Source organism: Solanum verrucosum, unplaced genomic scaffold, assembly GCF_900185275.1.
Source record: "Solanum verrucosum unplaced genomic scaffold, falcon-dt-bn FXZP01000278.1, whole genome shotgun sequence".
In the NCBI taxonomy this organism is placed as follows: Eukaryota; Viridiplantae; Streptophyta; class Magnoliopsida; order Solanales; family Solanaceae; genus Solanum; species Solanum verrucosum.
In genome coordinates, this window is record NW_026020332.1 from 1,121,837 (window position 1) to 1,146,973 (window position 25,137).

Genomic DNA, 25,137 nt, shown 5'->3' on the forward strand with positions numbered 1-25,137 from the left:
ACGCCATAGAATTAAGCAGTTAAACAAATATGGGAGAAATAGAAGTTAAGTACATGGAAGTTCCTTCTGTCCAGGAACTGGCCAAGAAGAAACTCGTGACGATTCCATCGCGATACGTACGTGATGATCAAGACCGTTCAATTGCAACATCAAATTATAAGCAAGTTCCAGTAATTGATATGCAACGATTGATCAACTCTAACGATCATGACTCCATGAATCTTGAGCTTAATAAGTTGCACTTTGCAGCTAAAGATTGGGGTTTCTTTCAGGTACATATTTTATTATTAACAAGTTTATTGCTTAAAGGTACGTCAACTAAATAGATCAATAATAGAATAGCAAAGATCAAGTGACTCATATGATACAAAACAAAAAATAATATCTTTTTTCAATTAAAAGTGCTTGTGTATGCTTTAGTTTAATAAACTTTTTAAATAAAATTATCATATACTTTAATATAATATCAGTTTTCAAGATTGTTTGGTTCAAAAACAGTAAAGCCCTTCGGCCTTGAAGTAGTCCGGGGTCGGACCAAAACGGACCATATATAGGTTGTATGCATATATTTACTTTGCTCCAATTTCTATGATACAATTTTTTTCAGTCAGTTTTAAAAAGAAATAAGTGTCAAAAACGGCTAAACTTATCTATTTTTAATTCTATACCTAAATTATAGAAAATGTGAGTTTCATACGATAAGTTATCACTTAGTAGTTTGAGAAACACATCTCTCTCTTTTATTATACTTTTATTTATGATGGTGTGTGTACTACACCTTCTCTTTTATTTTAAAAAATCATGGACAACATTCTATCTTGACAAAAATTAAAGAAATTATTAGTATTAGTTAACATAATGGGACAAAATTACATTTCACCTTAACAAAAAATTAAATAAATTATTAGTATTAGCTAAAGTTAATAATAAAGGTATTACTATCCAAAAAAGTATAATAAAATGTAAAATATTTTTCTCACCCCACTCCAGACTCCACCACTTCCTCTCACCCACCCTCCCCCCACCACCCCTTTTTAGTTTTTCTTTTTTAGAAAAAAAAATTCCTTTTATAAAAGTTTTTTGAAGAAATCTTACTCATCTCCCCCTAATCCTTCAAATAATAATTTAGATATAATTTTATTTTTTTAACAGAAAAAATAATTCTACCTCTCCCCACCTAACCCTACACTTCCGATTTTTTTCTTGTTTTGTGTTATATATGATATTTTTCAAAAAATATATGTACATATCCAACACAAAACGAGAAAAATGTAAAAAAAAAAGAAAAAAAATAGGAAGAGAGAGCTAGATGGTGTGTGGTAGAATTTTTTTTTTAAAAAAAATAATAATATCAATTTTTTTTTTAAAGGAGTGGGGGAGAGGGTGAAGTCTGAATTTTTTCAAAATATTTTATAAAAGAAATTAAAAGAATAAAAGGATGGGGGGGGAGGGATTGTCGGGGGTGGGGATGGGGGAGAGAAAAACATTCTAACTTTTATCTTTTTAAAAACAATTACTTTTTAAAAAAAAGGTTTTTTTGGATAGTAATACTTTAATCTTTAACTTTTAATTAATATTAATGACCTATTTAATTTTTCTCAAGATGAAATATTTTATTCATGTGACAAAGTTTTGCAAATGAAAGAGAGTATATTACACTCCCAATAGTTTAGCTATTTAGGAATGAAACTCAAAAAAATGTGATAGTTTAAGATGTATTTTTGACACTTATCTCGTTTAAAAAAGAATGACAATTCTTTTTTATATTTAGTAACAATTTAAATTCAAAATATTATATTTTACCGTAGATAATTTTAACTACTTAAACATATTATGACTTATTTCAGACTACAAATATAACAAAACTTCTCATATGTTCTTAAACTCCATGCGCAACTGAGGTAGTAATAACAAGCTCAACTACATTTGCAGTTAATTAATCATGGAGTTAGTTGTTTAGTGGTGGAGAAGATGAAACATGAAACTCAAAAGTTCTTCGATCTTCCATTAGAAGAGAAGAAGAAGTTTGAACAATCGTCAGGAGATACAGATGGATTTGGACAGTTGTTCGTTGTCTCTGATGAACAAAAGCTTGACTGGGCTGATCTCTTTTACTTGAAGACCGCACCGACATATTTGCGGAAGCCTATATTTTCCAAGCTTTATCTTTCACTTAGGTACGCTATTAATATTGTTTGCGCTTTTTTGTATGAAACACTAGAAAATAATTAAGAAAATCACTTATTAATGCGATGTAGAGAGATGATTGAAGAGTACGCGGATGAAATGAAAAAGCTAAGCATGAAAGTATTGGAAATGTTGGGTAAAGCTTTGGGGATTGATGAAAAAGAAGTGAAGAGTCTTTTTGAAGAAGGAATGCAATCAATGAGGATGAATTACTATCCACCATGTCCACAACCTGGCAAAGTGATGGGAATTACTCCTCATTCAGATGCAACAGGCCTTACAATACTTCTTCAAGTCAATGAAACTCAAGGTCTTCAAATTAGAAAAGATGGAATTTGGATTCCCATTGAACCACTCCCTAATGCATTCATAGTCAATGTTGGAGATGCTTTAGAGGTACTTCCTTCATCATCTTCTCTTAATATTTATTAAGTAGTACAATATTATATTTGCAAACATTTTAATTTATGTGGTGATATTTGACTACGACCTTTCGTCACTGGGAGATATCACACAATACCATCCATCAAGAATTGAGTCTTAGGGTCCGACTCACAACCCCAACCTAAGATCCAAGACATGACTATTAGAGCATCACAAGTCAGTTCAGACATTAGTTAGTAGTTTAGTGGTATTACTGTTTTAGTAGTTCATACTTATTTAGGAGTTTGCATTAGTTATACATCAGTCGTTCAGTTTGTTTAGGAGTCTTATTATTTGATTTGTAACTTTATTTAATATCTTTTTGCCTTCATTGATTAAGTATCATTTTTCAACACATATTCGGTCTTTTTATGGTATCAGAGCTTTATACTGACCTCTACCCAACCTTGACTAGAAACACAAGACGTGAGCCTCATAATCCTCAACCTCGATCCGAGACTCAGGACACTGAACCTGAGACTCCACCCTAACTCGAGACCTGAGATCCAACCATGACCTGAGACCTGTATTTGACCTTGACTCGAGATCTGACCCCGACTCAATATTCGAGCCCTAGCTACCAAGGAGGTGGGACCTGACCCGCGACTTGACATCGAACCATAAATCTGATCTTGACTCGGGTTTCGAGATCCTACTTTGACCCAAAACCCGAAACTCAGTCCAACTTTGACATAGAACCTGAGACCTGGGTTTTGACCCTGACCTTGACTTGGGACTAGAGTTGTGAGACTCGAATCCTTGCTTGTATTTATCAAACTAATTATCTTAAATCGTAAATTCAAATTAAAGTAAATCATAGAAATAAGCTATAAGTAAGCTAATATTGAGCTAAATTGAAGATCACTTTCATAATGAGTTATACTGAATTGGTCTAAAATTAGCCCAATATGAAACTATCTTGTGCCCAATCCTTAAATATTTTGTAGGCCATATTTCATATTTGACACCCCTACTTGTAGCCCCGCTCTTATCTTCTTCTTTATAATATACTTCTATTTATTTATCATCTTCTTTATAATATACTATTTATTCTTTTTTATTTTTTTTGGAGCAGATTTTCTCAAATGGAATATACAAAAGTATAGAGCATAGATCAGTGGTGAGCTTAGCAAAAGAAAGGATTTCAGTAGCAACATTTCAGAGTCCAAGATTGGATGGTATATTAGGTCCATCAAGTAGCCTTGCTACTGTTCATAATCCACCAAAGTTCAAAAAAATCGGAGTCACTGAATATTATAAAGGATTTTTCACCCGTGAGCTTGTTGGGAAATCATATGTGGACACCATGAGAATCACCAATGAAGATGATCTAAAGAATTAATTCGTATTTGTATGAATGGTAAGTAAATCCTTTGATTATGAAAGGATTAATATATTAACATTTGTATAAAGATTTAGCTATCTCAATTTGAATATATATCTGAATTCTTAGTAAGATGTTGTATTAAGATTTTACTACTAAAAATTAAGACTGTTTGTACTTCTAAACATTTGAATATGTAAAAAATTATATGATGATTGTGAGTGTCGATAGAGGATGATGCATCTTATTTAATAATTACTGGTTAAATTATTTTCCGAAGTTTCAATAAATATATGACGATTTTTTCTCCAAAATACTTTTAAGTGCGAATTACCAAAGATTTTCGTTGAAGAAAAAAGAAAAATAACTAAAGCTAAGCTGAATAGAGGTAGCTGATTTTATGCTTTCTAAAATTTATTACGCAATCAAATACATAAAGAGATGAGATAATATAGTATTCATGTTGTTTTCTCCAGCACTAATCTACAAATTACCTGTCATCATTATAATTTCTAAAATTAGAAAACAAAAGAAAGTTGCACGTCATTTAAGTTTATGAATGAGATTTCTATTTATTTTTTTCCCACACGATGTTTAGAGCCCACATTCTACTCATAATAGACATTTTCGAAGTTTCACATCAAGAATTCAAGATAGTATCAAGACCTTTGTGTCCAGACTCTTGATCAGGGGAGGAGCTAGCATGTCTTTAGGGGGTTCATCCGAACCCCCTACAGCGGAAAATATTACTATATATACATGGTTAAAATTATTTTTTAGATGTATATAATAGATGTTGAACCCCCTTCGACTAGTTCGTATGTTTACTCCTTCGGATTTTGAACCCCCTTATTGAAAATCCTGGCTCCGCCACTGCTCTTGATCATAGTGGGGATCCACATAGAGTCCTCCGGATGCTCGAACAACCCTTAACCTTATCTCGAAATATATATATATATATGTGTACAAATTAAGAAGGATTTATATAAACTTAACACAGAGCACTGAATGAACAAATAGTATAATTAGTCCATTAGCTCCTAGTACTTAAGGCTCTTGTAGTGTTGTTGATCCTGAGTTTGAAGCTCACCGTGAACATGTCTTTTTTATATTTTTGACTCCATTTTCAGAGCACCCATAACCATAAAATTCTAGATCCACCACTGCTTGATCAAATAAAATATTCCATTGATTCACAGCCAAAAAGTGCAGTCATCACATATAGATGACTTGTGTTTTCAGTAGTAACGTACTAGCTTATCGGCATAACATTATTTGATTGTGGTGGAAAATTAGGCCCTGTACTATACATAACATGGTCCCTGTGGCAAATGATTTTCCAAAAATACTTTGTCCAAAATTAGGCCTTGTACTATACATAACATGGTATATATATATGATTGGAATTTCAAAATTATTAAGTCAATATCTAATTTTATGTTTAATTAAAAAATTTAAACTTTATATATACATATACTAAAAAAAAATACCTCAAATATATCATATGATTTTTTAACGAGTGGCGAGGGTAACCGTTACTATCGAATATTTTTCAATGAAAAATTTCAATAGAAAAATAATGTTTTTTTAAATAATGAATTAATTGCCATGCCACGATTACACAGTAGCATTAAATCTTTAGTTTTTTAATAAAAAAAGAAACTGTTTATTTTGGGTATAACCTAACCTAAATTTTGAATTTTGTATACAATTTAACCATCTTTTATTTAAATACAAAATAGAACCTCAATTATGACTTTAATGAAGCATTTGAAAAAGAGATGGGTACTAATATGTGATTACGTGATGTGATAACATTGCCATTACATGTGAATAGTCATTACATAAATGTCAAACATTGGCTACAAGAAATCCTTTTTAAAATAAATATATTTTCAACGATAGTCTAATTTGCGTGTGGTTCGTTTATACGGAATTTGGGTGGTGACATTTATTATTGATGGATGGTTATACAATATAATATAATGGTGGTCCTTATAAATTATTACTTTCTTTATTTTAATTTGTTTGCATAACTGTGACTTACTTTTCTTTTCAATCCGTCCCAATAAAATGACATATTTCTATATTTAGTAACAATTTAACTTTAAAATTTTCATTTTACCCTTAATAAAATAATTTATAACCACATAAACATGCATCACTTATTTTAGAGCACAAGTTTCAAAAAGGAACGGAAGGAGTACTAATTCTGCCCCCTAATTGATATAGAGGCCAATTTTGCACAAGTTTCACAGGCTAATTAGGTTTTGTTAACCCTCACACGCAATTATTCAATAATTAGATCTTTCTATAATAATCAAATTGAGATATTATCATATATAGAATGTTAATGTGGACACAAGTGATCGCAGAATTATTATTATTATATATATATATATATCAACATTATTATGCCATAGAATTAAGCCCTTAAACATAAATGGGAGAACTAGAAGTTAATTACAAGGAAGTTCCTTCTGTCCAGGAGCTGGCCAAGAACAAACTCGTGACGATTCCATCGCGATATGTACGTGATTAGGAGTGGCAAACGAGCGAGTCGAGTCGAATATGAGTCGATCAAAAAATGAGTCAAATAAAAATGGGTAAGTTACTCGACTCGACTCACATTTTAAATGGGTAAAAACGAGTTACCTAATGGATAATATGGGTAACCATATTTACCCATATTATAATAGAAATCTTGTTAAAAGCTTTAAAAATATAAAAAATAAAAAAATAAAAATTTATCACTTCACTCCACCCCTACCATCCCCCCCTATCCTAAAAAAATGTAAAAAATAAAATAAAAAAAATTCCACCCCACCCCTACCAGTCCCCCGCCCCCCACACCCCCCACCCCATCCCAAAAAAAATTAACAAAATTTTAAATTTTTTCATAATTTTTTTAAAAATAAATTACCACCCACCCCCTACCATCCCCCACACCCCCTACCCCCTACCACCCCCCCTCCACACCCCATCCAAAAAAAAAAAAAAAAATTTAAAATTTTTTCATTAAATTTTTTTTCAAAAAAAATTACCACCCCTCAGCCCTATCCCCTACCAACCCCCCCCCTTTCACACCCCCTCCAAAAAAATTAAACTTCATTAAAAAAATTTAGGGAAAATGCATAAGTACCCCCCCAGCCTATGCCCGAAATCCCAGAGACACACATAACCTTTACTAAGGTCCTATATCCCCCCGAACTTAATTTATCTATAATATTCTACCCCTTTTCGGCCTACGTGGCACTATCCTTGAAAAAAATGTCAACATGCGCTAGGCCCACCTGATAGTGCCACGTAGGCCAAAAAGGGGTAGAATATTACATATAAAATAAGTTCGGGGTAATAGGACCTTAGTAAAGGTTAGGTGTGTCTCTGAGATTTCGGGTATAGGCTGGGGGGTACTTATGCATTTTCCCTTTAAAATGTTTTTTTTAAAAAAATTCCCACCCCCTCCCTACCCCCCCCCCCTTCAACACCCCATCCCAAAATAAAATTAAGAATTTAAAAAAAAAAAAATTACCACCCCACCCCCTACCAGCCCCCCACACCCCTACCCCTACCACTCCCCCTCCACACCCCATCCAAAAAAAAATTAACAAAATTTTATTTTTTAAAAAAAATATATTTTAAAAAAATTACCAACTCAATCCCCCTATCCCAAATTAAATGTAAAAAAAAGTTTCATTTTTTTTTATAGATTTTTTTTTAAAAAAAAAGACCTTACTTTTATCACTTTTTTTTTGTTTGCCTTTACCCATTTTATCCATTTAACTACACACTTTTAAATGGGTAATATGGGTATTACTCGTTTTTTACCCATTTTTAAATGAGTTGGATAGCCAACCCATTTAAAATGGGTAATATGAGCGGATATCCATATTATTTACCCATTTTGTCACCATTATACGTGATGATCAGGACAGTTCATCAATCACATCATATGATTGTAATAATAAGGAAATTCCAGTCATTGACATGCAACGATTGGTCAATTCTAATGATCATGACATCATGAATCTCGAGCTTAACAAGTTGCATTTTGCAGCTCAACACTGGGGTTTCTTTCAGGTGACGTAGCTTGTTTGTTTTACTTAATTTCCTTTTAGTTCATTTTTAAAAAAAATCTTTAGTCCTCTTTTGACAACTCCTTAATTCTAACTTTCCACATGTTTCAGTTGATTAATCATGGAGTTAGTTCTTCTGTGGTGGAGAAGATGAAACACGAGACTCAAAAGTTCTACGATCTTCCATTAGAAAAGAAGAAGAAATTTGAACGATCACCACGCGATGCAGATGGATTTGGACAGCTGTTCGTTGTCTCTGATGAACAAATACTTGATTGGGCAGACTTTTTTTATTTGAAGACCGCACCTCCATATTTGCGGATGTCTATATTTTCCAAGCTATACCTTTCACTTAGGTACGTAATTAACGTCATTCGCACCTTTCTGTATTAAACATTAGAAAATAAGTAAGAGAATAACTTATTATGTAGAGAGACGATTGAAGAGTACACGGAAGAAATAAAGGAGCTAAGCATGAAAGTTTTGGAAATGTTGGGTAAAGCTTTGGGGATTAAAGAAAAAGAAGTGAAGAGTCTTTTTGAAGAAGGGATGCAATCAATGAGGATGAATTACTATCCACCATGTCCACAACCAAACAAAGTGATAGGATTTTACCCTCATTCTGATCCCTTTGCCTTAAAAATCCTTCTTCAATTCAATGAAACTCAAGGTCTTCAAGTTAAAAAAGATGGAATTTGGATTCCCATTTTACCCCTCCATAACGCCTTCATAGTCAATATTGGAGATACTTTTGAGGTACTTCCCTCATTCTCTTCTCTTTATCTGTTATTCTTTTCTCTAAAGTTTTAATTTACGTGATCATATTTGACTGAATATTGAATTTTGAATATATACACATTTGGAAACTTGAGATCCAAGATCTAATTAGAAACCCAGGACATGAGACTCAACCCTCGACTTCGACCCATCACTCTAGACCCTAGATCAGAGACTCGAACCTAACTTGATACTTGAGATCCGATAATGACCCGAGATTTGACCCCCAATCCAAGACCCAACTTTGACTAAGAATTCGAGACTCAAGTCTTAAACCCTAGCTGAGGACCTGACCCCAGCCCTAACCTTAGACCTAAATCGAGACTCTATTTTGATCTAGGACTCAAGTCCTAAGATCGATCCTCAAATTTGACTAGAAATGAGAGATCCAACCCTAACTTGGGACTCGAGAACGAACCCGACCTAAGACAGGAGATCTCAAAACCGACCCCAACCCAAGACTCTAGACCTAACATTAACCCTAACTTAAGACATAAGACTTTAAACCCAACTTAAGACCTAACTTTTCTCGAGTCCCTAGACTCGACTTTGACCTAAAACCTATGAGACGCGACCTCGACTCATGATGACCTTGACCCTGACCCAAGACTTGGGACCTAAGTTTGATTGAGACCTAACCCCAACCCTGGACACGAGATCCTAGACCAGACACTAACTAGAGACTCAACTTGGACCCAAAATCCAAGACTAGACCCTGACTTGAGATAACCTCGACCCTGATTCAAGATTCGAGACCTGACTTTGACTCAAAACATTACCCCTACCTTGATGCGGGACTCAAAACCTGACTCTGACCCAAAACTCTCATCCCGATCCTGACTTGACTTTGTAGCCCCGTTCTTATATATATTTCTTTATTTTTTTTGGACCAGATTTTCCCAAAATTGAATTTACAAAAGTATAGAGCATAGATCAATGGTGAGCTCAGCAAAAGAAATGATTTCAGTTGCAACATTTCAGAGTTCAAGATTGAATGTTATATTAGGTCCAGCAAGTAGCCTTGTTACAACTCATAATCCACCAAAATTCAAAACAATGGGAGCCACTGAATTTTATAGAGGATATCTCAACCGTGAACTTGTTGGGAAATCATATGTGGAAGCTATGAGAATTAATCACCAATGAAGATGATTCAAGAATTAATTAGTAGTTGTATTAATGGTACGTACGTAAGTAAATCCTTTGATATGAATGAAAAAGGATTAAAACAGAAATAAATAACATTGATATGTGTTCATTGTTAATATCATGACATTTCGAATAAATATGACGTGCATTAAAATTTAAATATTTGAATCTAAATACATATTCAAATTCTTATTATGTTGTAAAATATTGTATTAAGATTTGAATACTAAATGATTCAGACTATTTATTTTTTAAACATTTTGAATATATAAAAGTTTTTTTTATTTAAAATTAATAAAATTAAATTCAATAAAAATACTAAATTAATCAAATACATATATTAAGAAAATGATTTTTGAAAATTTTATGGTGATCTTGGAATATGCCGATTGAGGATGATGCATGTTGGCTAATATATAATAACTGATAAATTATTTTCTGAATTTTTAATAAATATATGACAATCCCCACCCCACCCCACCCCACCCCCCACCCCCGCAAAAAAAATAGTTTTAAGTGATAATTACTAAAGCTTTTTGTTGAAAAATAAAATAAAATAAAATAACTAAAGCTAAGCTAAATCGAGAGCTGATTTAAAATTTTGTGCTTTCTCAAATTTGCGCAATCAAATACAAACATAAAGAGATATGATAATACTCCCATAGTTCATATTTACATGTCGTCTCTATTAAAAATAAATGTTTCTTACTCCTTCCATCCCATTTTATATGAGGTAGTTTGACTCGGCACGGAGTTTAAGAAAAAAATGAAGACTTTTATAACTTGTGATTCAAAATGAATTATAGAAATTTGTGTGACTGTAAATCATTTCATTAAAGGTAAAATAAACATAATATAATTAAAATGTTACTTAATATAGAAATGTGTCATTCTTTCTGGAACAGACGAAAAAACAAAATAAGTCACATAAATTGGGACATAGGGCATTTCACAAAAACAATGCATAAATAACATTATTTTTCCATTTTACCTTTGAGAGTTATTTGTCTTAAAAATATACATTTGACCAACACAGAAAAACTAAGTAAATAATTCTTGTATATTGGTCAAATTAATTAATCAAAATAAATTAATTTATGTTCATTGATTGAAAACTTGATTTTAAGGAAATACTAAATAAGAGTATAATGATAAACTTGCATAATTTCTAAAGTAACGTGAAATCTAAAAAGATGATAACCAAATAAAAACAAAAGAAGTAAAATGAAAATTGCTATCAGAACGGCCCTGCATATTTTTTGTATTCTTATGATTTTGCCTTTGATCTGCTTATTCCTGTGAAGTTTTGGGGTTCAAGAGAATATTTTTCCAAGTAAATCATGAGTAATGAATATGGTGGTTATCTAGAAATGTAATAGCCACGCTAAAATGTTTATTTGTTGATCAATATTTTGTTTGCCAATCAAATTTTTATTATTTCTTTGTTAGGTCCAAATTACTCAATGATTACCGAAAGACACTATCATCATTGTTTGTTGGATGACATTTTTCTTCTTTTTATTTTGTGAACTTTGTACAACTCAAAATGTTAATGGATATACAAGAGTAGTGTGTTTCATTTATTAATCTCTCGATAAAGTGTACGTCATCCATTTCATAGTAATTGTCCTCCATAATAAAAATAGTTATTTTAATTTAATTATATAATTTATAAAATTAAGAGAATTTTATTATTATCTTTCTTTTTCTATCCTAGTATTAAATAATAAAACTTTAGTTTAAGAAAATACGTTTGCAGCTAAAGCTTTCTTAAAATACATGTAAAATCAAGAGGATTTAAATAATAAACGGAGAAAGTAAAATCTCTTGCATATTAAAGAAAAGGGCCAAAAATACCCACGTATTATTCAAAAAGGTTTAAAAATACCCTCATCCACCTATAGGGTTAAAAACATCCCTCGGTCAATCTTTTTGGTCCACTATTACCCTTTAAACTAACAACCTTATATTTTTTAATTATTATTATTATTATTAATTATGTGGCGTCTTTTTATTAGATAAAGTTAATTTCCAACCCATCAAACTTTCTCCTACCCCACCCGATCCATATGTCACCCCTTGACCCAAACCCAATTAAAAGATCCATCAGAAATTTTAAAAGATAGAATCATCTCTTCTCCCCCTAAACCTAATGTCTTATTTTTCTTCGTCTCCTTTTCTTATTAAGCGATTTCAAGATCAATTTCACCCAAAATAATTAGATTTTCGATGCAATATTTTATTGAAGTTGAAAGATTCAAGTTGGGAACATTGATTTTTGAAGTCTTTTCTCTTCTAAGTAGGTCATTTTATTCTTGAGATGTTTTCTGAGTTTGTGACGCAACTGGAAAAGAGGAAAAAATGGACAGTGAAGCAGAAGTTGGAGAAAGAAGTTAAAGTTGTGCTTACAAATATGTACAAATCCAACTTGAATCTTTCAACTTCAATAAAACGTTGAAATTGGGTTTGGGTTGAAAATTAACTTTATCCAATAGAAAGACGTCATATAATAATTAAAAAATATAAGGTTGTTAGTTTAAAAGGTAATAGTGGACCAAAAAGATTGATTGAGGAGTATTTTTAACCCTATAGATGGATGAGGGGTATTTTTAAACCTTTTTTGAATAGTACAGGGATATTTTTGGCCCTTTTCCGTACTAAAAATAGTTGTCACATATTAATTGTCTACTTTACTAAATCAAAAAAACACTGATTTTTTTTCCTACTTTTGCAATTAATTCTTTTTTAAAAGTGTTCAAACTAATTATTGTAGTAGGTCCCACCCCTTTAATTTGATTAGGTAAAAGTCAATATAATGCATATTATTAAATTGAGGTTGTATTATGAGTTAGGTGTGCCTAGAGCTGTCAATATAGGTTGGCCCACCCCATCCGGGTTAATCCATACAGACTTTGAAATTTGATGGGTCAGGCCGGGCAAACTCATTTTTTATGTGGGCCAGAAAATGATTAACCCAGCCCACAAGTACGTGGGCTACGGGTTTGCCGGGTCAGCCCTCTTTTCGTAAAAGTATATTTTTATAATTTTTTAATTAAATTATAATTTTGAAATATTATCATAAATATCGACAAGATAATATTACATGGTGTTAGTGTTACGACTTGTTAATCAAATTCGTAAATAAAATTATCTTTCTAATATTTATTAAGTTTGATTTCAAGTAAAAGCATAAATAGCTAAATAAAAATATTAACCTAATTGTTTTTTAATGATCATAATAAAATACAAAAACTATGACTATGTAGTGATTCCTAGAAATTTTAGGGAATTTTTATTTTATGTAATACATATTTTATAAACATAATTTGTATTTAAATTGTAATATTTCAAACTTTAAACTGATTTTGAGTTTAGACTCTTATTATTTTTAAAACTCTATTTTATTTTTTAATTAATTTTTATTTGGCCCACGGGCGGTCCCTATCCATATTTCTCAAGTCCAAATCGACAGACTTATTCAGGCCGGGTTAAAAAAAAAATTCTTAAATGGGCTCCAAAAATTATAGTTCAACCCTGTCAAATCACGGGTTAGGCCAGGCCGGCCCAACGGGCCTAGCCCATATTGACGACTCTAGCTTGTGCCCTGTATATATTTGTGGGTATTTTTTAGCATTACAACAAAAATATTAGTAAGTGGTTATGATAAATATGGAAGAAAATAATTTGGCTAAGCTAGGGGGCTCTTTGCCAGTACCAAGTGTTCAAAAACTGGCCAAAGGCTCACCGGAAAATGTCCCGGCGCGTTACCTCAGAGATGATGATCAACTACTTCTTGTTTCTCCGATGATGAAATTTGATCATTATAATATCCCAATCATCAACATGGAAAGCTTGCTTCGTGGCGATGAATGCGAATTCAACAAGCTTGATTCTGCTTGTAGAGAATGGGGATTTTTTCAGGTTAAATTTTAATTCGAATATAAGTGATAGTAGCAGTACTATTTTGGTTTTCTATTATTGGTGGAGTGGTAAGTACTCATTCATCTTTATCTGTAGTTTGGTACTACGTACTTTCAATATGGAAGTCTAGTGAAATCGTGATATATTAACCAATTCTTGGATGAAACGATCAAATTATAAAAATTCTCTTCTATCAAGCTATTTTTCCAAAGTCATTAAGAAGGGCAAAGTAAAAACAATATTTTTTCAAGTTTATCTAGCTTTAAAGTAAGTACATATTTTTAATTTGAATTATATGACGTATATGTCATTTTTAATTCAATGAATCAAACAAAACACCGGATCTAAATTTTTATATTTATTTTTTTAATCAAAATTAGTCACCTTCAGGGTGGTACCTTATATATCAAAATAACATAGCAAAATATATGGACTAAAATACTTAATATTTTAAGCTTTTTTTTTTTTTTTACATAAGGGTGATATTTTAAACACTTCATGACACGCACAACAAAATAATATGGCTAATGATGCCGGCTAATGATTAAACATATTTATTTTTTAAAATGAAAAATTATTTGACTCCCAAACAAAGGAAGGGAGTAATAAACAATATTGTACTGGGTTTTATATTCTCTTTTTCTTTTTATTAATGTTATATAGATTATTCAGATAAATTACCTGAATTTTATAGTAAATATATGATTAATAGATGAAAATAAACAATTTAATAATGATGACATTGATAATTAATAATAAGGAAAAGGGTCTCTTGTACTACTTTTTAGCAGTTGAATACATTTCCCATAAAGAGGAGATCAAGTTCATATTTTAATTTCAAAATAGATTTGAATTATCCTAGATGTATGAAGAAGGATATGGATGGTTATCAAGAAAAAATATTTGAAGAAAAAGAGAATATAAATGTCATCATTATGGGAAATATATTCAACTGCTAAACAGTACTACAAGTGACCCTTTCTTCTAGTGGGAGATAACAGGTGGAGCCAACGACCCACTAAGACTAACCTATCTACAACTATATTTCCGAGCGGCAGTCAAACGGGGATGTGAATGCGAGATGCTAGCGGAATGATCGACCAGACAGAGGCTAGGGCTCCTTTCTTGATTTGTTAAAATGAACAAGAAAAATGGACAAGATCCTAAATTTTCTTCTAGTGGGGTAAAAAAAAATTGAATAAAAAAAATATTATTTATATTAGATAAATTTAAGGCCTCTTAATAAAGTTGGCTTTAGGCCACAAATATGGTTGAGCCGCCCCTAGCCTATAACTTTACTGTTTAAAATCAATTTGTGTTATAAGATAAAATTCTTGATTGTTTCGCTTGAAAGACTACTTTTTTTTTCTTTTTTTTTGACTGATTCAATCAAAATATATGCGAGAATGAGAATAGCCACTAAACATTTTTTTTTTACAGGTGATAAATCATGGAGTGAGTGGTACACTAGTAGAGAAAGTGAAGAAGGATACTCAAGATTTCTTCAACCTCCCACTAGAAGAAAAGGAAATGTTGAAACAAGTGGATGGTGATATGGATGGTTATGGACAAGCTTTTGTTGTTTCTGAGGACCAAAAACTTGATTGGGCTGATATGTTTTTCTTGACAACTCTCCCTTCTCAATTCAGAAAACAGCATATCTTCCCCTACCTCCCTCAACCATTCAGGTATTACTACTGTCCCGATTAATTCAGATTATCATTGCATAGAGCTCATTTAAAGGTATTATCCCAAGGTTTAAACTCGAGAACATATATGTTTAAAGGTAGAGGGATCGCATCCATTCAACTATAACTTTAGTGGTCCTCTTTTGGTTTATTTGGTTCTTCATAGTTTGCCTTGACACAAACAATGAAAAAATTGGAATTTTGTTAAATGTCTTGTTATGGCTAACAACTTTGAAATAATACATGTTCATTCTTTTTTATATGAACATATAATAAAATACTCCCTCAAGTCAAAGTATTAATGAGTTGTTGCTCGGACTCTTCAAAAACATCATGTCCTAGAGTAGAGTAGTGTATTTCTGGAGGACTCAAACACGAGTGCCAGTTATTTTCTTTATTATCAGTATACATAAGTTAAATCCGAGTTAATTTGAGACGGTGTTATCTCATGCCAACGAAAAATACAGGATATTGGCTAATGAGTTGTTGTATTGAAACAGAGGAACAGTGGAACTATATGCAGTTGAACTGAAAAAACTGGCTTTAAAGATCATTCATTTTCTAGCAAAAGCATTGAAAATGGATGAAGAATACATAAGGGAACTTTTTGGAGAAGGATCGCAATCAATGAGGATGAATTATTATCCACCATGTCCGCAACCAGACAAAGTGATAGGACTTACTCCTCATTCAGATGCTGTTGGCCTCACTATTCTCCTTCAACTAAACCAAATGGAAGGACTTCAAATCAAGAAAGATGGCATGTGGATTCCTATTAGTCCTCTTCCTGATGCCTTCGTTATCAACATTGGTGATATCATGGAGGTAATTAAGCTGCTATGATCGCCTTTACTATATTGCTCGGATTCTGCAAAAAATGTTGTTGTATCCTGATCTTCCGAAAAATGCACTACTTTTTGAAGAATTCGAGCAACATATAGTGTAAATATTCAAAATCTTGGTACATCAATTAGTAGGTATGAGAGGATTAAAATCGGATCCTTAAGGACAAATGATTGATTTACCTGTTTGAAACAATTTAAGTGAAGGACTATGCATAACAGAATACATCATTCCTTGTTATGGAGCGCGTAAAGGAGTATAAGATGTTGTATGACTACATCTATTTTTATTTCTGTGTTAACAGATGTGTGCTGGTTTTGCACATCAAACTGTTATGTACTCTGTTAAATGAGAAGTATATTCTATTTGCAGATAGTGACAAATGGAGCCTACCGTAGCATTGAGCACAGAGCAGTGGTTAACAGCGAAAAGGAAAGACTCTCAATTGCAACATTTTACAGCACAAAACTTGATGGACAAATTGGTCCTGCTCCGAGTATCATTTCTGCTGAAAATCCAGCAAAGTTCAGAAGTATTGGAGCTATAGATTATTTCAGAGGTTTATTTGCTCGTAAACTTGATAAGAAATCATACTTAGATGCTATGAGAATTGGAAATTCTGAAAATCCAGTAAGTTGAAACGCGACAGTATTGGACCTATGTATCCTCTAGTAATTGTGACACTATGTATTAATCTATCTTCAGAAGTTGTGTTTCATCAACATTCAGTTACTAGTTTGATGTTATAATCCGACAAAGAGGCCATGATCGACACATTGAGGGACAAAATTCACCTTGCAAGTGTACCACTTTTGTAGAAAAATATATCAGAAAAGAATTTTATCAAGAAAAGTAAGATTGTTCATTCACAATATTTTCTGATACAAATACATCAGCAAATAAAAAGGAGGAGATATGTATATATGATAAGGAAAAAAAAGGAAGACAAAAATAAACCTAATCTATTTTTTGGTCACAAGATGAAGCAGTAATCAGGCTGAAGTCATATGCAATGCTACTAAGGATGCATAAACTCCATCTTTTATGTTCATAAGAGCATCATGCTTTCCTTCCTCAGCAATGACTCCATTCTTCACAACAGCAATGACATCAGCTCCTTTGATTGTGGTTAAGCGATGAGCTACAACCACAGTCGTCCTATTTACCATTACTCGATCCAATGCTTCTTGAACTATACGTTCTGATTCTGCATCTAAAGCACTTGTTGCCTCGTCTAGCAAAAGAATCTTTGGATCCTTCAGTATAGCTCTTGCAATAGCTATTCTTTGCTTTTGTCCACCTGATAATTGTATTCCTCTTTCCCCAACCGATGTATCATATCCTTGAGGCAATGAAGATATAAAGTTGTGTGCATTTGCTGATTTTGCTGCTTCAATGATCTCTTCTTCTGTTGCATGCCCTTGTCTGCTGTAGGCAATGTTGTCACGAATTGTTTCGTTAAACAGTACTGGTTCTTGACTAACCAGGCCCATTTGTTGTCTTAGCCAACTTAGCTTGAATTGTTGGATTTCCACACCATCCAAATATATCGATCCTGATTCAGGATTGTAGAACCTCTCTATTAGGCTAATGACAGTTGATTTACCGCTTCCACTCTCTCCCACTAGAGCAACAGTCTACAAAGAGAACCGAATTTTTTTTTTAAGCCAATTGAGTAAAAGATGAAAGTACGCTATAATGTAGAGGGAGTACTCGAAAATACCTTTCCAGAAGGGATAGTTAGGCATAAATCCTTGAAGATTTGGACATCCGGGCGAGTTGCATACCTGTAACTCACATGTTTGAATTCAATATCTCCGCGAACAGCAGCTAGAGTAGTACCAACATCAGAACTTGAGTCAATCTCGGGTTTTCTGTCAAGAATGTCAAATATAGAGGCTATAGAATCCTTGGCTTTGCTAGCATCTGGAGCCATTCCTGTGCTTTGTGTAACCCCAACAGCTGATAGAGTCAATGCAAAGAAAACCTGCAACATTAAAAATTTCTTTCAGAAAATTAATAACGATACACGAGAGCTGAAAAGGAAGATAAATCTGAGAGACTTTACCTTAAAAACTTGGCCAAATGATGCCAATCCATGCTGAATAAGGACGGATCCTATGTAGAAACAGAAGGCATTTGTACAATACAGTATAAAAGAACCAAAGCCTAAGCTTGCTCCACTAACAATTCCAATCTTCACTCCTTGCTTCATTGGACCTTCACATTTCTTTTGGTACATGTCCATCACTTTCTCCTCTGCACAGAATGATGCCACTGTTCTTATACTCCCGACAGCATCGTTTGCTATTTGACTAGCTTCTTCATACATCACCTAGAAAAATGAGAATCCATTTTTAAGTTAAATCAAGCACACTTTAATGTAATTTATTTTTCAAAGATAAGAAAAGACGGAATACCTTTGCATCAGCACTAAAGCCTTTGTACATCTTGGTCTGGAGGAATCCTTGCACACCAATTAAAGGCATCACGAGAAGGATTATAAGTGCTAAAATCCAATTGGCAGTGAAGGCTATCACGAGGCCGGCTACTACAGTTGCTATGTTCTGTACAATAAGTGCCAGTGCATCACCCATAAGGGTCCTGACTGTGGAAGCATCAGTTGATAACCTTGCACCAATTGCACCACTGCATTCAAGAAAATTTCACATTTTTAGCTTATAACACTCTGTTAAGTATTTAAGATAGAGGGGGGGGAGAAGGCAGGATTTGATTTGTTACTAACCTTGAATGTGCTGGATCATCGAACCAGCTGATTTCTTGGTGGACTACTTTCTTAAATGTCAAAGAACGAATTCTCTCGATCAATTTCCCCCCTGCAACTCCAAATAAGTAGTTCTGGAAAGGTACAACTAGCAAAGTTACCACACCGAGGCCAAAATACATGAGTGCCCAGAATCTTGATTCACTTCGCAGCTTTTGTGGTGGGTAAAAGAATATTTTAATAGCTGTCGATAGTAAGAGTCCAAATAACGGGAAAATAAGACCATGTATGATTGCAGCCAGTGATCCAAGTAACAGATATGGAAGCTCAGGTTTGTTTAGTCCAGCAAGCCGCCTAATGGAAACTTTCTTTCGTTTCTGTAAGCTTCCCTTATATTCTTTTTGCTTGTCCTCATCTCCTATTTCTGCTTCGTGAATACCAATTAGCCCAGGAACAGTATAGTTGAGTGTGAAAGAATGTCTAGATGATCCCTGGCTTGTTGATCGCCTCATTGCTGACAATCGCTGGCTTGATGACCTGCTCAGGTTATTATCCAAATCCGTGGTTAAATCCACCTTCTCAAGGTCCATATTTTTCATGTTTTCTTCTTCTCTATTCCCTCCCTGCATTCGCACAAGCTGGGAATATGCCCCATTTGGATCTTGTATCAACTCAGTATGTGTTCCTATTTTCATAATGAGGGAAAAGAATGAATTTAGTTTAGTTATACAACTAGAGTAAAGCCTGATAAAAGTTCTTTAGAAATTTTACCTTTTTCTATTAGTTTTCCAGTATTCACCACCGCTATAAGATCAGCATTTCTAATGGTCGTTAGACGATGAGCAACAACAACGGTCGTTCTATTGGCCATGACTTTTTCGAGTGCTTCTTGCACGATTCGCTCTGATTCAGCATCAAGTGCACTTGTAGCTTCATCAAGGAGGAGTATTCTTGGGTTCTTTAAGATAGCCCTTGCTATTGCCAGTCTTTGCTTTTGTCCACCAGATAGTTGTGTTCCATGCTCACCTACCATAGTGTCTAGCCCCTACAGAATCAGCAATGAAAATGATGAAACTCCCATTCGTTTGCCAATTTAACAGCCAATTGTAGGTGTGAACATGGAATAAAGGGAAAATCCTATATTACCTGAGGAAGTTTATCGAGGAACTTAGCAGCATTAGCAAGCTCAATAGCTGTCTTAATCTCATCTTCAGTAGCATTTTCTTTACCATAACTGATATTCTCTTTTATGGTTGTCGCAAACAGGATAGGTTCCTGACTTACCAATCCCATCTGTTGCCTTAGCCATTTGAGTTGAAATTTCTTCAAATTGACACCATCTATTAATACTTCTCCAGCCTCAGGATCATAGAATCTCTCCAGTAAACTGATAACTGTGGACTTCCCACTTCCACTTTGCCCAACCAAAGCTACAGTTTTGCCATTAGGAACGATAAGTGAGAATCCACTAAAGATCTGCACATCTGGCCTGGCTGGATACCTAAAGTACACATCTTTAAGTTCAATTTCACCCTTGATGTTTTCCAACACAACCCCGTTTGTGTCCGATGTGTCAATCAGAGGCTTCCGGTTGATTGTCTCAAACATTTTGTATGCTGCAGCCTGTCCTGCTGCAAACGCGTTCAAAGATGGCGTTGTTTGGCCTAGAGACCTGCATATTGATAAAGAGAACAAGCAAAAGTGTTTCAGTACTCTGTAGCCTACACCAATTTTCCAATACAACATATCAAAGATCCTTCTTTAAACAGAGAATTATATGCTTACATTCCACCAGTCATTATAGCCATAATAACATTGATAACATCTCCACCATTATAACCTCTCTCTATTATCAGCTTGGAACCATACCAAACGGCAAGTCCATAAGTAGAAAAAACAATGAGCAAGACCGTGCCAAGTCCAACGCCTGAAACAAGCCCTTGTTGGACAGTAGAAGCACAGGCAATTTTCAGTTTGCTGTCATACTTATCTATCGCCAGCTTCTCTCCAGTGAATGCTGAAACCTGAAGTCATCCAGATTTCAGATTAAAATTGCAAGTCTAATAAAAAATTATACATGTAGAACTATTTGGATCAGGCTTTTTACCGTTCTGATTGCTCCTATTGTCTGCTCTACTACATTTCCAGCTTGTGCATAGGCAACTTGTCCACGACTTGACATTTTGGACATGATCAATGCCATAGCTCCTCCAGCAATGACAAGAGCAGGTATGCAAGACACCAAGACTATCGACAGAAGCCATCCCTTAAAGAACGCGACTATGAACCCTCCAACAAATGTTGAGATGAATTGAATGAACTTCCCAACCTGGAATCATTCAACTTAAGTTTGTTATGATTATTTTACAAGAAATAACGAAAACTAAAACATTATTCAATTTGCAGTAGCATTTACGAGCACCTTTTCACCCAAGGCATCTTGAATGAGAATAGTATCTCCAGACATTCTTCCAATGACTTCTCCTGTTGTTGTTTCAGTGTCAAAAAAGGCAATGTCCTGCCTCAATATTGTCTTCAAATATAGTCCTCGAATTCGAGTCGCTTGTCTCTCTCCAGTAACCATCCAACATGACATTTCTGCAATGTTACAAAGGGGAAAATTTTCAATATTGAATGCATAGGTTCTTTCCATTACTACCATAGTTCAAAAACTCAAATTTACTACTGTTATGTTATGGTTCATTTTACACATCATTCTTGATCCTTAGATTAGAGTCGTGTTATAGTAGAGTCAGAATTTTTATCAGAAGAATTCAAAATTTAAAATAAAATTACTAGGACCTTATAGATAGCATAATTTTCCAATGAAACCCCTTACTACGCTACATTCCCAATAAAATTTTCATTAGAGCTTGAGGTACTTGATGACATTAAACCTTCGTCAGAATAGCACACTTCTATTCCGGGGAGGAAAGATCATCAAATTAGTCGAGCCCCAAAGTGATTACCATAAAATTACCTTTTTCTTTGGAATTTTATTAACGTAGACTTTCCTAAACATGGTGGGGTTAGTAATTGATTGAAAAAAAATGTGTTTTTACTACTTTTGACTTTAATAAAACAAGCACGCAAAGGCACCGATTCTAACGTACCCCACAAATTAAATGGGAACCTCTATATGACTATCACACGTATTTAGCTAAAGTAACTTATAATATTTTTACGTCAAAAGTATTTATAAAAATTTTCATATCCTTGATTCACCAATTATACTCATGTTGGTGTAGAAAAACAATACAAAGAAGCTTCGATTCAAGTAAAACATATCAAAACATTTCGAAATAAGAAAATACAGATGAGTGTATACTTACGTAAAAGGGATGCAACGCCAGCTCCAATAGCGAGGTAGACATAGTCAATAGAAACCTGAAATCAAAAATTCCAAAAAAAAATTAAAAAAAAACTAATTAAAGAAGAAAAAGTAACAAAGTTTAGTCAAATGTTGTTTATTATGAGACCACTTAAGAACAGTAAATTATAAAGTTGATTAGACTGTAACACAAAAAAATTAGAGTTCACATTAGTATATACTTTTATTCTTTCCCACTTTTATAGTGGGATTTGTAATATAAAAAATTTGAATTAAGCTTTATATTGCATTAGATAGCATAAATCAAAAGGAATTCTATATGAGAAAATCATAATTATGTTTGCCACAGAAAAAAAAAAGTAAATTCCTATTGCTATTTCCAATAATTCAAATTGACACTTCTTAACTTATTATAGAAAAGATAAAATTCAAATAGATGAGTGGCACCATTAAGGATGCTTAATTGTTCTTCGCGGAAAAAAACAAAGGAAAACAAAAGCGTAAAATTATTTTTATATTATGAGTACACGTATTGGAGTCCGACTAACCTAGATTTGCATAAGGTAAATTCTATTCGAAGGCTCAAACCCAAGACCTCTAATTAAGGTGCAGTGTGCATTCTTTGTTGGTAACACTTTCAATATTATTAAACAATGAAACTTTTAAAATACACAAAGAAAAAAACTTCAAAATATAATTTAAGATGTGGTGATTACAATAGTAATTAGTACAGAATCAGTTCTTGATTATAAATACGGTCATGATATTAAATTGATTGTCCATTTAGTTATAATAACTCTATCCAACATGATTATAGTATTGAAAACTAATTTCTTGAATATTTATCGCTATAACACTCGTTTAATTAAAAAATAATTACACCATCAGTATATATAATTAAAACCAGACTTTCATGCTTTTCCATACACCAACCCCCTCCCCCCCCCCCCCCAAATTAAAACTGTTTATTAGTATCTTTCTTGTTGTTGTAGAACGAGACCTTAAAAGGCAAGTTTTAAGTTAATGTAATCGTAATTTAAACGTTACAACTTCAATTTAATTGCATGAAACCAAGAAATTAATCAAGATAATTAATACAAACAAGAACATAATCAAATTAAATACATACCTTTGAGATTTTATGTACAACTTCATCAGAATTTGAAGAACCAAAAGAATTAACAAGCTGGCCAAAAATAAGTGTCATTAAAGGTTGAGTTAATCCATTGCCAATAGCTCCAATTGTTCCAATTATCATTAGGGCAACATCAAATTTATCTGCAAAAGAAAATAATTTGTAGAATGACACTTTTTGATCTTCATCTCCTTTTTTTTCTCCATTATTATTATCCTCCATCTTCAAAAAAAAAAAGATTAATATGATATATCCCTTAGGGTTTTAAAGAAAATCAAGAAGAGGAGAAGAAGAAAAAAGAGCTATTTATAAGATAAGAAAGTTTGTTAGTAAAACTAAAAATTTCAGGATACTTTTGATATTAGGTTTTAATATTAGCGTATTTATAGCTGTATTTTCTTTTATTTTCCTTATTCTAGTTGACTTCTGTTTGAGCTTTTCCTATTTGTAGAAAAAGAGAAAATAATTACTTTATCTCTTCTAGAAACATTGAACGTATGTAGACTATTATATATATAGTCAATAGGATAACTATTGCCACCAAAATTTTAGTGGTAAGCTTAGCACCAGCCTAATTATTTGTAACTTTTCGTAAATTAAGTAAGTAGAATATTATAAATTTATGGAAATAATCTATTTATCTTCCTAAGGAAATTTATGAAAACTAATTAAGTGTATGTGATTTGCATTGTGTGTAATTGTGTTAATTAATAATGCAATAAATATAACCTAAAAGTTGAGATGGAAGAAAACTGAAAGTATCTTTTTTTTTCTATTTTAAGTACCATTATTATCCACATATAAATCGACATTATTAAGAATCTTCATGTTTTTAATATAGTATAGATAGTTAAATTTAGATAATCTATTTATTTTCGTAGTATATATAGGAGTAAGGTTTATATATGTTCTATATTCTACAAATTTTACTTGTTATTATTATTATTGTTGTTGTTTTTGTTGTTGGTGGTGATGGCGTTGTGAGGTAATACTTGAATTCTACTGAGTAATAACCAAGAATAGGGGGTATCAATGATTTTTTTAGTAAATCGATTTATTGGTCGAAGAAAGTAGATTAATTAGTTGATTTATCTTAATAAAATTGTAAATTTGTATATGGAATTTATAATTATACCGAATAATTAGATTGATTATTGATTTTATAAAAATATAAAATAAATTAGAAAAAAATGAAGTATACCGTACTGTATCAAATATATTTATGTACAGAATACATTTTGTATATTAGGTTTAAATAATGATTCATAAATATTCCGTATTTGGTCTAGATTGATGAAAATGGATTAATTGATATTAGTCAAAACGAAATTAACACTCAAATCTTAATTCTGAAATCTATTATGCTACTCGTAATGTGGCCTTCGTGGTCCAGTGAGGTCCGCCCCATATAGGCATAAGCTTATATTAAAAAAGTTCACTTGAAAATTGACGGAATTCTTTGATAGCTTCTTGAAGTTATAACCAATTTTTAGTTAGATATCTCTAATACGTCTTTTCATTTTAAAACTTAAATAGAACATTAATATGTCATTTTGAC

At 32.8% G+C, this 25,137-nt stretch overlaps 3 protein-coding genes and 1 pseudogene across 3 annotated transcripts; 3 read left to right on the forward strand and 1 right to left on the reverse strand.

Moving 5' to 3' along the window:
- On the forward strand, positions 1-3,952 carry LOC125836119 (protein SRG1-like). Its single transcript, XM_049515203.1, has 4 exons — positions 1-272; positions 1,933-2,177; positions 2,259-2,583; positions 3,686-3,952. Exons 1-4 carry the CDS (start codon positions 30-32, stop codon positions 3,950-3,952), a joined length of 1,080 nt encoding a protein of 359 aa, XP_049371160.1. The 5' UTR covers positions 1-29.
- A 2,425-nt stretch (positions 3,953-6,377) lies between these two features.
- On the forward strand, positions 6,378-11,757 carry LOC125836354 (protein SRG1-like; annotated as a pseudogene).
- Positions 11,758-13,543: 1,786 nt separating this feature from the next.
- Positions 13,544-17,202, forward strand: LOC125836256 (protein SRG1-like). The gene is made up of 4 exons (XM_049515430.1): positions 13,544-13,857; positions 15,298-15,545; positions 16,046-16,370; positions 16,761-17,202. The coding sequence occupies exons 1-4, from the start codon at positions 13,597-13,599 to the stop codon at positions 17,025-17,027; spliced, it is 1,101 nt and encodes a 366-aa protein (XP_049371387.1). The 5' UTR covers positions 13,544-13,596; the 3' UTR covers positions 17,028-17,202.
- Positions 17,203-17,318: 116 nt separating this feature from the next.
- LOC125836155 (ABC transporter B family member 9-like) lies at positions 17,319-23,809 on the reverse strand. Its single transcript, XM_049515252.1, has 12 exons — positions 23,574-23,809; positions 22,446-22,500; positions 21,536-21,711; positions 21,221-21,442; positions 20,899-21,137; positions 20,260-20,785; positions 19,885-20,158; positions 19,135-19,798; positions 18,809-19,037; positions 18,457-18,723; positions 18,112-18,375; positions 17,319-18,025 (listed from the first exon to the last, which is right to left on the reverse strand). The coding sequence occupies exons 1-12, from the start codon at positions 23,799-23,801 to the stop codon at positions 17,381-17,383; spliced, it is 3,789 nt and encodes a 1,262-aa protein (XP_049371209.1). The 5' UTR covers positions 23,802-23,809; the 3' UTR covers positions 17,319-17,380.
- Between the last annotated feature and the right edge of the window lie 1,328 nt (positions 23,810-25,137).

Coding starts and splice junctions, on each gene's coding strand:
- LOC125836119 (XM_049515203.1), top strand. CDS start 30: ATGGGAGAAATAGAAGTTAAGTACATGGAAGTTCCTTCTGTCCAGGAA. Junction 273..1,932: donor AAGATTGGGGTTTCTTTCAG/GTACATATTTTA, acceptor CTACATTTGCAG/TTAATTAATCATGGAGTTAG. Junction 2,584..3,685: donor ATGTTGGAGATGCTTTAGAG/GTACTTCCTTCA, acceptor TTTTTGGAGCAG/ATTTTCTCAAATGGAATATA.
- LOC125836256 (XM_049515430.1), top strand. CDS start 13,597: ATGATAAATATGGAAGAAAATAATTTGGCTAAGCTAGGGGGCTCTTTG. Junction 13,858..15,297: donor GAGAATGGGGATTTTTTCAG/GTTAAATTTTAA, acceptor TTTTTTTTACAG/GTGATAAATCATGGAGTGAG. Junction 15,546..16,045: donor TACCTCCCTCAACCATTCAG/GTATTACTACTG, acceptor GTATTGAAACAG/AGGAACAGTGGAACTATATG.
- LOC125836155 (XM_049515252.1), bottom strand. CDS start 23,801: ATGGAGGATAATAATAATGGAGAAAAAAAAGGAGATGAAGATCAAAAA. Junction 18,376..18,456: donor CATTTGGCCAAGTTTTTAAG/GTAAAGTCTCTC, acceptor TTAATGTTGCAG/GTTTTCTTTGCATTGACTCT. Junction 18,026..18,111: donor TAACTATCCCTTCTGGAAAG/GTATTTTCGAGT, acceptor TTCTCTTTGTAG/ACTGTTGCTCTAGTGGGAGA.